This window comes from Mya arenaria, chromosome 9 (assembly GCF_026914265.1).
Source record: "Mya arenaria isolate MELC-2E11 chromosome 9, ASM2691426v1".
In the NCBI taxonomy this organism is placed as follows: Eukaryota; Metazoa; Mollusca; class Bivalvia; order Myida; family Myidae; genus Mya; species Mya arenaria.
This window is the reverse complement of record NC_069130.1, coordinates 172,563-187,432: the sequence shown is the minus strand read 5'-3', so window position 1 is coordinate 187,432 and position 14,870 is coordinate 172,563. Positions and strand designations below refer to the sequence as shown.

At 33.4% G+C, this 14,870-nt stretch overlaps 1 protein-coding gene across 1 annotated transcript; it reads left to right on the top strand.

The window, feature by feature from the left end:
* The first annotated feature begins 1,467 nt into the window (after positions 1-1,467).
* LOC128203605 (L-rhamnose-binding lectin ELEL-1-like) lies at positions 1,468-3,467 on the top strand. Its single transcript, XM_052905091.1, has 3 exons — positions 1,468-1,604; positions 2,461-2,657; positions 3,231-3,467. The coding sequence occupies exons 1-3, from the start codon at positions 1,547-1,549 to the stop codon at positions 3,324-3,326; spliced, it is 351 nt and encodes a 116-aa protein (XP_052761051.1). The 5' UTR covers positions 1,468-1,546; the 3' UTR covers positions 3,327-3,467.
* Positions 3,468-14,870: the final 11,403 nt, after the last annotated feature.

The window sequence follows — 14,870 nt, the reverse complement described above, 5'->3', positions numbered from 1 at the left end:
AAAAAAGCAAACAAATAAGGTTCGATAATGTGAAAAACACTCAGATTGTCTTACAGATTGTCTGTCCTTTTTGCCATTGAACTGTATAATAACATACTCGATGACAATGTCCATGTGTCTGTTACATCATTTACTCAGTGAAATCTAAGTAAGAACCCACGCTACTAAATAAGCAGGCGTAATCATACCTCGACGTATTTCTAAATATAAAACTGCAACATTAAAAAATAGGCTTCATCGTATTCATCGTAATTATGCCTCCTCCCCCTTCGAAACGAAGCTTAGCTAATTTTCTGTTACCTTTTTAATTTTTAAAAAAGGCGCAGCAAAACATGCTGTTTGTTTCAGGCTTCACAAGTTCACGACTCTATTGATAGTCATTACCCTATGACTTTTGTGCTCTTACCGTTTTCCGACCTGCCTCGACCTTTATCTCATTCACTGACATCTGACTTATTTTATTTCGACCTTCTCCTGACCTATCTGACAAAGTTTTTTTATTGACGCCTCAATTTTTATTTATATAACGACAAAATTCGTGTTTATCAAGACCAATGTGCGGTTTGAAGCAGACGATGATATTTAGATACAACTGAACTAAACAACAATAATAACACAATCAAATAAACTCCGAACTACCTAACCTATATGTTGTGTTAACAGTAATTTCGGAAACAAACACCTGAATAGTTTTGGCTGATATTGTTATACGGTACGTACTTTTTATAACAAACACGCGGTATTAAGCTACTACGTATGGATTTTCTGTATAAATAAACTGCACTCAAGACAGCATTTTAGTGTAATAAACATTTATACTTCAGAAGTATTTTTGGTTTTATCTACAGATGATATCGTGGAACAACTAAATTCAAATAAGGCTAACCACAAATTAAATTGATTCAATTTGTCAAATAAAATATGACATGTTTTGCAAGGTGTTATTTTAATAAGTAAAGCGAACAGAAAGATCCGCTTGAAATCAAGCAAATTGATGTTAACGTATAGCGATGTTAAAGTTACTCGCTTACAAATTATAAGAATACCGGCACTCAAGTTTACAAAAGTTGTCTTAATTAAGTCGATTACATTATTGTATTCGAATACTAAACAGCAACAGACACATACTTAATTTAACAGACGTTTAATCAAATGAGGCTGCATATCAGACAAATTTCAAACTGCTAAATATGTATTATTTTGGGAAAAAGAAGAATGCTCGTATGCTTATTCTAGTATGTACGAACGGTCTGTATGTTACTTAAACTTCCAATGACAATTTACCATTGTTTCAAGGACTTATTTCAGAATACACACAAAAGGAATGTTTTCACAATATCAGAGCCTGTAAAACGTGAATGAGTCTCTTTAACGTTAGCGGTAAGATAACAAATGTTTATTCTTAGAAGTGTTTTTAAGCATACAAATAAACACTAACGCAGAAGTGTCCGGGTTTGCCACTATAAATATAAGGAGGCTTTCAACAAATCCAAACAACACAAGACGATTTCAAGTAGTAGAAAACATTTTTAAAAAAAGTTAAAAAATGTACACAGTTGCTGTATTTCTGTTTGCCGTTTGTGCAGTTCTAGCTGTGAGCTCAGGTATGTTTTAACGCATAAATAAATTGTATTTGATATTTAATTTGCTTGTTGATCACATTTAAACGCAGTAATATATTATGCATTCATTTTTAACGTGATCTAATGTATGCTTTATTAATTATTCTTAGTGTTGCCTAGTTTACTTTGACCTCAGTTTCATGTGAATACGAATTGCTGTATTTACATTTTTTTGCAATGTGCAAGTATGTTATTAATCACAAAGGCTAAACTCGAGTTGATAATCATTGCCACTTCTGTCTTAATATATCTGCATGACACCTTTATTATGTAAGCTTACTATAATGTGTTCGAGATTTAAATACAAAATACCGTATGTGACTGATAAAAACGCAGAATAAAACAACAAAACAAAACAAAAACAGAACAGAACAGGGCAGAAAGATCTATGTTTCGAGTGTAATACACACAATACGCGATGTATTATAATGCACTAGTGTTATATATTTTAACACTGACGTCGGTTTGCCCTACTTATATAGCGACAAACGTTTAACCGATGAAATGATGATGAACGTATGATGAGGGAACTATTATCGTACGCTCGTTGCCATTTAATATACACGTTTATGAATCTAAGCTTATATCTTGCCTTAAATCGATTTGACATTAGTTTTATATTTGTATGCAAATCATGTAAGATCCTTTATACATTTTACATTGTACACGGTTACGTGTTCGATTTTCATCAAGGATACCTTTTATGACCTTTAAAATTAACCAATACTGGATTCTAATTTTAAGCGTGTTCAGATTGATCTATATCAGCTTTCGTCTGTCTTCACATTTGAGCTAGTATAAATAAAAAATAACAAATATTTTTTGCTTACCACATCAGTTTCGGGAGATGCGATTTTATGCGAGGGTTCGAAAGGTTACATCCAGTGTCCTCCTGGCCAGAAGATAGCAGTTTATAACGCTTACTACGGAAGAACACACAATGGAAGTATCTGTCCCCATGCCGTCACTTCCGACCAGAATTGCCGCGCATCTGGCTCCTTCAACAAAATCAAGAATGCTTGCCACAATGAACAGGTACATGTATATTTGTTTAAAACCATATCTTTGAAAGTAACCAAAGCGGGCAGTTTGATAGTAGCAAACTCCAGTTAACTATGACGATTCATTCTCAAGTAAGCTGTCTGGTGGTCAAAAACCCCGGATAGGCATTTACCTGAAATGAAATATTCTCAAATTTGCTTCTGGTTGTAACTAGCCCCGGGCTGTCATTAACCTGAGACGGATCATTTTCAAATACGCATTCAGGTAGTAACTAACTTCGGTTAGGGGCTGCCATATTTTCCACCTCAACACGTCCACATTCCCACGCATTCAGAATTTGATAAAACTGAATTTTACAAAATCGAACATGGATGTGAGCGATTTAAATTTTGTTCACATCCTATTAAGGATATAAAATTAACAATACAGTTCGCAAAACGTGGGTCATCATGACGTTGCACTAAGGTTTTGTTAAAGGATAAACGACATAATGTAGTCACAAACTTGTGCGGAGTAAAACAAGATTGACTTTTTTTAAACTGGTGATAGATTTGTAGTACAACCTTTCAAACATTACATCGTTAATACGTTTGTTTCTATCAACAGCGATGCTACTTGGCGGCAAATAATGGAGTGTATGGAGATCCTTGCCGTGGAACGTACAAATACATTGAAGTGAAGTTCTCATGTGTGCAGGCATAAAACAGCTGGATGATGATATATGTAAACAATGTGTTGTATCAGTGAGTCATCATGATATAAACAATGCTTAAACTGATATACCAATAAAAATGTCACTTTGCCTTCTATGAAGACGACGACAGAATTGCCACGAGATAAAAATGGTATTTAACATAACATGTGTTTTTTATGTATATTCTCCTGATCTGATAATTTTCTCTATTGGCTTTAATTCGCACCCGCATTCAATTATTCAATTTATGCATTTCTATCCTATGATTTTGTTATAAGTGATTGTTTAGATTTTTTTTAAAATTGTTTTGTTCGTATTGCCTTAAACAGGAGTTAAGAAAATACTTTTATTATGCAACATGTCAGGGTACTTTCATGCAATCCATCTTCCAACCATAATGTTAAATTGGTTAAACATGTTCTGTTTATAATTGAAATAAATCATTCAAATCAGTAGAGTATAATTGTGTTCGTTTTGCCGTACTGTATAGACAGAGACAAACTTAATTTTTTCCATACGAAACAAAAACAATGATTGCACTAGTAGTCAACCTAACATATATGAATACCTTTACATTTAATGTTGAATATTGAAATACAGAGGCACAATTCTATTTTCATACCCTAAAATAGAGATGCACCTCAAAATTCACTTCCCAATTTGCAATCAGTATGACCAATCGAATTCCGTCTTGAAATTTGGATGTACGGACATTTTAATAATAACTTCGATTAAGGATCCGCAGTGAGATATCCTAAGTGACAAAATAGTAACACGGACATGTATATGTCCGTGATGCTACTAAGTTACAGAAATCTTATATAGTTATCTTATTGATAAACAAGGCAGGCTGGCTCGTGCGCATCGAGCGAACCTTCGTTTAAAAATAAACGAACGTTTACTTAATATCTACTTACTGACTAAGAATGTAAACTACATTGTGATTGACTGATGATACGCAGTCAACGCTTAATCTGGAACTAGTATGTAACTACTCAAATCAATTGAACGTAATACTTGAAAAAGTCGGAATATTTGTAAGCTTATTGGATCTATTTTTACAACTTTCTAGACTTTCTGGAATAAAAAGGCAAGAAAGAAATATGCCAAACAAAGACTCAAGCAGTTACAAAGAACATAATATGAGCGCAATAACAGTTTGTCTTCATGATTAGTGATGGGGAATCGATGCTCAATATCTTCGCGTAAAGGTGAAGCTCAAAACAATGTCATATAATCATTAATACGTATGTATCATGACGAATCAAGGTGATACTCGTCATTCAATATCCATGTAACTTAAGAAACATAATTACTAATCCAAATATACTCCTCACAAGTTTGATCTAAGAATATGTTAACTATTTTTATAAGATCGACGAGAATTGCTAGGTTTGGTGCGAACAAACATGATAAATGTCTTGCAAATTGTACTTATCTGATAAATACAAGCTGTACTCATACCTGTGGTGAAATCGAAGCTTGGCATTTTTGTGCAGACTATTATAATAATATTTGGTGAATCTGGTGAATAATGCGGATGCCAGATAAAGAGCTTGGAATGTTACGAACTGTATATACATTTTTAAATAATCATTGAATACAAAGTATGCAGCAAAAATGTTTAGATGCATTTTTATGATACTTTTCAACCACAAGCGTGTTCAATAAGGTTCTGTTTAAACAATTTATGCATAAAATTGACGACACCAAATCACTCCAGCAGTTAGTATATATTTGAACGACGTTCATGATTTACTCATTATCGCATATTACAACATGATGCATTGTAAGCACCGCTCTAATTTTAACAGCCTTTAGATATATCAAATGCTCAATAAAAACCCAAACGTTAGATTCTGCGAAAACTATCCTTGATTAACGCTTTATTCCGGTATCTACGACGTTAAAATGGAAGAGTTCGGACCCTTTCATAAAACTCTTAGTGCCACACATCAATTTAGTGAAAAATCCTAATTTTTGAAGAATTCTTTTTTAATCTCGTCTGATTTTTTGTTATATTTATTTCATTTTTGATTAATGATTGTTATTTTTTGTTTATTTTCTTTTGATTTATGTTAATAAAGTTAATATTACCAATTTGCTTCATGGATACAGCTGTTTATTGAAACCTTAATATAGTATGCCTTTTATGACTGGTTTACCTTTGCGGGTGAAAATCTGCATCATTGAAAGAGACATTCAACCTTTTCAACTGCGAATTGACATGATTACATATAGTTTACAGGGACAAGTCCAGTAGTTTAAAATTTTACCAAAATCCTCTTTAACGTAACAAGGATCAAGGCCACACATATATAAAACAACAGACGCAACACAACATGGCGGCAAATGCTAACCATATAATAAATACATTCGGGGGTATCGCCAGAAGTGAAATCAAAGTAAGAACTCACTTAATTGAATAAACAGGCATCCTCACACTTGTACGTAAAATATGTAGTAATCAAAACATAAAACAAAAAGGTTTCATTGAAATCAGCTTTAATTCGATAACAATTTAACAAGAATATCTTGTTAACTACTGATTTCACATCAGGTATTTCACTCCCTTTAAACAAAAACATGATTCTTGATGAATATAGGCTTAATTTCAAAATTTATTTCACCTAGTCGTTAGGTAAAACAACATGTCAATATACTTTACGATCCAACTACGATATAAAACCAATGTAAACGTCAACTGTTGAAACAGAATGAAAAATGCAATTGTATTTTAATGGTCGCGGTTACAATTTCGCCGTCCCTGGGTCGGGCAAAACACCTCATTAAAAGTCAAATGAAACTGTCAACATCCAGAGTAAAATGACACGGCCCGATCAAATATCGCGGGAAAGGTAGTATGGCCAACAGATAATATGAAGAGAGTTAACTGCTCTTATCGAATTGGTTTTCTTAAGATTAAGCATCCCTCGAAGTTGTATTTGTGTTGTTTCTAGATACGCATATCATTTATATGCTTGAGATGTGTCAAACCCGATCACTCTTAAGAGTAAATTGTTGTGAACTTTGAAATTCAAACCGATAACAAAAGTGTACTAGTAAGTGAGTGTGTTGCAATCAAATATTTAAATACTGTTTCGTCCATTCCTCGTAATTGTATGTATTTGCAATATGCTTTAAAAAGATATGTGTTTACTTTTTACCCACTTTTGCCGAAAAGTTTTAAAATAATAATTCTGTGGGAAATCTCGAGGCTAATGTTTTTATTCGAATCTGACATATTTTATTTTGACCCTTTTCCGAACTAGCTCGACCCTTATGTTTTTATTGCCATCTGACATGTTTCATTCTAACCATTTTTCGGCCTATCTCGACCCTGATATTTTTCATTCCAAACTAAATTGTTTTGTTCTGACCGTTTTCCGACCTGCATATACCGTAATGTATTTCATTGCCATCTGACATGTTTCATTCTAACCATTTTTCGGCTAATCTCGACCTGTATGATTTCATTGCCATCTGACATGTTTCATTCTGACCATTTTTCGGCTAATCTCGACCTGTATGATTTCATTGCCATCTGACATGTTTCATTCTAACCATTTTTCGGCTAATCTCGACCTGTATGATTTCATTGCCATCTGACATGTTTCATTCTGACCATTTTCCGGCCTATCTCGACCCTGATATTTTTCATTCCCAACTAAATTGTTTTGTTCTGACCGTTTTCCGACCTGCCTCTACCCTAATGTATTTCATTGCATCTTACATGTTATATTCTGACCTTTTCCCGAACTATCCGATGCTAAAGTTTATGTTGCCATGTGACATGTTCTGTTCAGACCGTTTTCCGTTCATTCCTGAACCTAATGTCTTATTGTCATCTAACGTGTTTTGTTCTGACTGTTTGTTTCCCGACATTTCTCGTCCTTATTTGCCTTATTTGCCATCTGACATATGTTAATTTTTCTTTTAAAGTACATCTTATTGGTAGTTTCTTGCTTCTTAAAGATGGTTCAATGTTTATTTATATTACGCAAAGGTTCGTGTAATTCAAGACCAATTTGCGCTGTTTTGAAGTAGAAGATGATATTCAGACATAATTTAACTTAATACCTATAACAATAAAGTCAAAGAAACCCCGAACTATCTACCAAATTTCTTGTGGAAACAGTAGGTTTGGAAAAAAATACTTTAGTTGTTTGGTATGACACTGATATACGGTATGTATGCTTTTTTATAATAAACAGCAAAGTATCTTCTAAATAGAAACTACTATTTCCTGCGATATTAACAAAAGCATTTCTGGTATATTCAAAACAATTAAAATATAAGGGCGTACAAACAAGGGGCAAATGTTGGTCATATACACGCGGTATAAACCTTCTACTTTTGTTTAAACTAAATGCACTTAAGAAAAAAATAATTTGTACTCTTGCGTTTTGCAAGGTGTTGTATAAAGTAGTCCGTAAAGTAGGATCCGTTTGAAATCAATCAGAACGTAATTAACATAAGGCGATGTTAAAGAAACTCGATCACGAATTGAAATTATACTGGCGAACAATTTTTTAAAAATGTGTCTTGATTTAGTCATTTGCATTAATATTTTTGAATACTAAGCAGTTGTAGACATATATTCAATTGAACAGAAGTTAAAGTAGATTACGCTCTATATCAGTCAAAGTTTAAACTGCTAAATACTTTTGATGTCGGAGGAAAAGAAGAATTCTTGTACGCTTATTCTAGCATGTATGAACAGTGTGTCGGTTATTTAAACTTCTTATAACAAGTAATCATTGTTTCAAGGACTGGTTTCAGATTATAGAGGAATGTTTACACAATACCAGACCCTATATAACGTGAATAAGTCTTTTTAACATTAGCTGTAAGATAACAAATCTATAAATGCTCTTTCTAGAAATGTATTAAAGCATACACATAAACACTAACACAGAAGTGTCCGGGTTTGCCACTAGAAATATAAGGAGGCTTTCAACTAATCCAAACAAAATCAACAAAACAAAGAAGAACAGAACGGAACGAAATATAACAGGACAGAACGTTCTTTGCTTCGAGTATTCTACAGACAATACGCGATGTAATACAGTCCATTTGTGTTAATTATTTAACATTGGCGTCAGTTTGCTACAAACGATAACATATACAATGATAATTAATGTATGCTGAGAGAAATATAATCATGCGTACGTTGCCATTTAATACACACATTTATGAAACTAAGTTCATGTAATTCCTTAACTCGTTTTTTTATTGTTATGCAAATCATGTAAGATCCTATATACAGACAGACAGCCATTTAACTGAGTCGAATCAAATGCGCAATCAGATAATAAGTATCTTCAATGGGCGGCTAACATATTTACACCTGGAATCTTCTCACCTTCTGACGCATTAATATTTATATGAAAAACTACCGATACAAATCCATAAGACACAAGTTTAAACTTTTTAAGACTTCGACAACCGGTATGAAACGGATAGAGAAGATCGATTGAATTTTGATCTCCTTTAAAGGATATAAAAAACAGTACAGTTTGCAGTATATGAGTATGTATCACATTTCACTTAGCTTTTTTCATGGAAGGAGAAACATAATTTAATATATATGTTTTTGCTGAGTAAAGCAATTTTAACTTATTGTGTATACATGTGATGGATTTGAAGTACGACCGTTTTCAAATATAATATTATCAATATGTTTCTTTATCAACAGCAATGTTACTTGGTGGAAAATAATGGAGTGTATGAAGATCCCTGCGTCGGAACATACAAATGCATTGAAGTGAACTTTTCCTGTATGCAGGCATAAAACAGCCGGCAATTATTAATAATTATCAATGATTTAAATCATGTGTTGTTTCAATGTGTCATCATGGTATTTTTTTTTCTAAGACTTGTATACTTATGACGACGACAGAAGACTTGCCACGAGATATAAGAAAAGCATGTCTTGTTCACCTCCATCAGTTTAAACATCAACGTACATACGGAAAAGTAGAATTTATTACCAGTGACAAGTCTGGCAAAATGAAACCATAATTTAAGTGGTGTTTACTTAAGTTTATTAAAACAGAAGGTTTTTTTTGGTGGCGTAGTAACTTTATTCCTGTAGAACGTATTGTTAAATATCAAATTGAATATGAATTTAAGCAAATTAAGTACGTGTTTACATGTCTTTTCACCTGGATGAGTTCTGATATTTCTATCTTGTCCATTTGGCTTAACATTTAAAACTAATTCATTTTATGTTTCTGCATGATATTCTATCACGTAAATGTCTATATATATATATATATATATTGTTTTCGATTTGAAAATAAAATATTAATAAAGACAACACATTTGTCTAAGTTTTGTGTCAAAGCACTTGTATGAAATAAATATTCGAAAAACAATGTTAAACTTGTTGAACATGTTCTGTATATAGTTTGAAAAAAATGAGTTTCTCATAGTTTTCACACCATCTACGATGGTACTCGGGCATTCGCTTGAGATGATAATGAAGCATAAAATCCTTTTTTGGAAGAACATAAAATGAGGACAATAACAGTTTGTAAAATTTACATTTTACTGACCGTTCCAAGGCGGTACCTAACAATCCTTGCTAAACATACCTAGTCTTTATATATATATATATATATATATATATATATAGTTTACAAAGTGCATATTTATAAGAAAATATTTTTTTCACATTCTCGGTATTATAATTTTTAGATTTGAATTATAAGATTTTTGTGATTTAAAAAAATGATTAAGTTTGAAAATCCGGTGCCAGTGGTTTAAACGTTTGAAAGTTGCCAATACAAATAAGCATATTATACACTGAGTTTTTTTAATAGAAAATGTTTATGACTTCAAATGGTTGTCGCTTCTATTCAAGGCAGCCCGAGCTCGATTCCCGGCCTGGGCGTATGTGAGTTTGGTTGGTGGTCACCTAGCCGGACAATTGGGTTGTCTCCGGGCACTCTAGTTTTCTCCACAATACAAGACCGCACACACGTGTAGCATACTGAGAATAGTGTCAACGCGAGAGACATTGCTTAAGTTAATATATGGCCCTCTTCATAATCCTTGTAAAATGAAAATAACTTAAACTGAATGTGTTTATACAATGAGCATTTGGGTTTTGTAACAGGTCATCTTATGACATCCAAACGGACAAGCTCATAAAGGTAATACATATGACCAACACGGATAAGTGTATCGTTTCACGTTAGTACGGGTTATGGGCAACCAACATACACAATGTACAATTTAAAGCGTATGCACTAGTTTTAAGTTGTGGTTCTATTTTAGTGCCACTTCACTGCATCAAGTATGTGTTTCAAGGTAGCGGTAGACTGAAGTGTCGATACTTATGTTGTGTTGATTCAGTTGTAATGTCTTTTCGTGCATACACTTATTTAGGCAGTCGCATGCGAAGTACTCAAAGGCGTGGTAAAACTTGTACGCAAACATTCCAGCACTTTGGTAAGCCCTAGTAAACAACAAAAACAACTTACGAACGGAAGTAACAAATTAAAAACAGTTATTAATCACCAGCATCATCTCAAAAGCACAAATTGCAACTAACATATCATTTCATTTTTGTAAACTAAAAGTACAAGCTTAGTACAACAACATTAGGTTAGACTAGTATTTTAACAATGAAAGTATGCCATGCTGCGCATAAACAGAATAAGCACTTCATTGCACGATACATAGCACATGAAAAGTTATGACGTTTAACCATTTGATAACATAAAGAAGGATGGTATGTTGAATGTACAATACATGTAGAATTCAGCTCTTGTTTGAGGTGTGTCAAAAAGTGTCAAAATGGGCATCATCTTTTTCTCAATTTAATGTCTAGACGAAACACTCATCACCGAAATGTGAATGTAATTTAAATAACATTGAGTTTCACTCAAACACTTGTTGAGATCACATATATCTAAAAAACCCACTTCGCGGACGAAATTACCTGAGCACACGCCGCCCTAAACCCCAGAGCTCAGCTTCTGCCAAACCTTATAGTTCGTGATTAAAGGTCTGGTAGTCGACCTTCGATTATTTCTGCATTAAATGTCTTTTTTCCGGTCTACTTGTACCCATCATCAAAGAAATTATGGCGTTATATCGCCATGTTAACTAACAACAATCTTTGTATTTTTTATCATTTTGGAACCATAAGTGACACGACGTTGGCTGTCATTTGACCGTAAACCATCAAGGATTACTGTATCGTCAGTGAAAAAAGTACACACACATTTTTTTGTGTAATTTTAAATATTTTCTTTTGTGAGACTATAGGACACATTCCCCAGATATCGGCAATACAACATTCAGTCGAATGGTAATTTGCTGATGTAAGGAATGACTTCGACTTTATAAACCTAGCGAGATACGAAAAAATAATTTCACTTTGACTTTGGAATTCAATGGGAAATCTCAAGAAATAATTTAGACAGAATGATGGATATTGCTACTTATACAGTATGCATCATTTTTCATGATAATACATTGCGCGATTGTATAGTTATTGCTATACTCATGCAATGATTAAAGGTTTAATAGTGTATATTTGGATGGCTTTATGGATTTATTATTGTCTGTCTGGAGGGCATTATGTAAGGTAATGGTTTCTCTGGGTGGTGGGTGTTATATATACGTTAATGATTATTTGGCGGACTTTATGTACAGGTTATATTTATTCGGAGATAGTTATGTTTAGATTATTGTCTATAATGGTTGGGGCTTTATGTAAATGTTATTCTTTATTTGGAGAGCTTTATGTATGGGTTATTGTTAATGGGGAGATCTTTATGTATAGGTTAATGTTTATTTTAAAAGCGTTGTACATATTTAGGGGGCTTTACGTAAATACTAGTATTATTTAGAAGGCTTCACATATAGATTACTGTTTATTTGGAGGACTTAAAGTTTAGCTTTTTACCTATTTCCAATCCTTATATATAGGTTATTGGTAATATAAGTGCTTTTTTAATAAGTTTTGGTTTAAACCCCCAGTAAATTAAAATTTTACTGACCGTTCCAAGGCGGTACCTAACAATCCTTCATAAACACGTCTAGTTTTTTTTAAAATATGAATAGAAAAATGAAAAAAATGAAGAATTCCAATTAAAACGAGATCATGGCAATAACTAGAAGGACAAATGCTGTAAAAAACACCTATAATTTGACGAGTTCAACCATTTACGTTTTTACTTTATTCGGGATTGATTGGATGAGAGTGAGGTTTGTGCATGTAAACTGGTTTAAACCCCCAGAAAATTTACATTTTACTGACCGTTCCAAAGCGGTACCTAACAATTCTTGATCAAATACATTTTTTTATATATATATATGATATGTATGCACTGTGCTGCTTGTGGAATTTTGTGCTGTTCATCCATGTTTCTCGTTTTTGATTTTTGTTTTTGTGTTCTATGTCTTTGGCATTTACCCTGTGCCATTAAACCGGGTTTATGTTTAAACAAACTTTTTACTACTGTGCTTGTTTCTGTAGTTTTTCACATTTGTTTTGGTTATTTGGAGGGCTTATTAGTTTCTGTTTATTTGGTAGACATGTATTTTGTATATTTTAATTACAGGAGTTTACGTATTATGTGTTTATTGAGGGACATGATCTTCAGGTTTTGGTAAGTATTTATTTGGAGGGCTTTATGAATAGGTGATTCGATATTTTGGGGGCTTTATGGAAAATGAACGTTCAAACCCATCGAAACAAGGCAAACGATCTGTTTTTATTTAGACCTTCAAATAAATGCTTACACATTGTTGCATACGACCATGGCTATTGATATGATATATATTGATATTGATAAATATTGTTATACGGTTGTAGATCGAATGCCTGTACAAATTAAATATCGCAAATGAAATATATGATCATAAATCACGATGTTTAATTCAATTTTATGTTTCTGTTTGCTTATGGAATCTGTCATTTGTTTCATTATTTTTCAACCTCGGCTGTTTTAAATACTCACAAGCTATTCACACTGTATTTGAGCACACTTTTATTTACTTACACAAAAAACATTTTATCCTGTCACCTGCATACAAATCGGTCCAATAACAAGGTGCCGTGTAAACTTTAGTTTATTAGGATAGTAGACCACGTGATGTTTATCTACAGTCAGGTGGTCATGTGACCGCGAAAACGAACTTCTTTTATATATTCTGCAATGTCAGAAGAAAAGCAGAACTGCCGTTTCAGTATCTTATCAATGGACCACTAACAGCCGACCTCAGCAATCACTCGCCCATAAAGTCCCATCATTATGCAAAATAATGACACTGGCAAAACAATCGACCTGAAATCTTCATGAGATGTGAAAATCTTACCCCACCCGCAAATGCTGGAAACTGTGAAACAGCATTCAACGATACTCGTCGATAGTTTATTCCATTTCTGTGGTGAATGACAAAATCTCACTTACAACAGAAATGAATGATCTCTTTGCCGGTGCAGTTATGATCATTCAACACTATCAACATCATTTAAATCCATTTAATATGTTGCGATTGTTTGTAAACACTCGTGATCTTGAATTTTGACCTGTGTACTGTACTCTGACTTGCGGAATAATTGTTACATCATCAGATAATGTTCAGAGACTGATCCATGCTTATGCACGTTTAAAAGTATTTTTATGTTTTGAATTGATATTGATGTATTAAAATGCAATGACTTTGAATATAAACGTACTAAAAAAGTTGAACAGTTTTACGAACTATTTTGGGGGCGATTTAAACATGGATACCGAGTGTGATGACGTCAACAGGGAAAAACAGTTGTCCCCCTTACTTTTAAAGATTCTTATTAATTTTAAGGTTTTATAGTGTTTAATTAAACAAAGTAACAGGATAAATAGAATACTAGGTTAGTGCCGTGGGTGGAGAAAGTTTATCTGGCTCGGCTGCGGATTTTATCGGGTTCGCCTTCGGCTCACCCGATAAATTCCTCCGCCTTGCCAGATAAACTTCCTCCATCCACGGCACTAACCTAGTATTCTCTATATCAACGAACAACGAACGTATAATTTTGTTGAATAGAGAAGATTCTAGATCATGAACTAATTAAATAAATATCCGCCTTTTATTGATCCCAATTTTCGAATGTGACAAACAAACATGTTTCATATAGGAAGTAAATGTGGTATGATCGGTGCGGCAATTTTATGTAAATAGAAAGTGAATGCAAAACAGGAATACAACGGTGGTAAGTTAATATTAATATACCTATGGAATGTCCATAATAACATTGAAACGTTGAATACGATAGGAAATATCTGGTTACTTTACCCGCGATCGCAGTCGTGAGATGTTGGCTGAACCCCATACACCTCCTTTTTTGGTACGTGGTCTTCAGGGAGAACGCTATGTGGGGGTAAGACGCGTTATTTCGGCAATTTGAGAAATATCATCACCTCAGTTTGCGAATCGACCCCAGAAAAAATGCTCAATAGCAAATGCTTAGTAAGGCACATCACCAGAGATAATAGAAAATTTTACTTTTCGGGTTCAATGAGATATTTTAAATTTATAAAGACAATCAA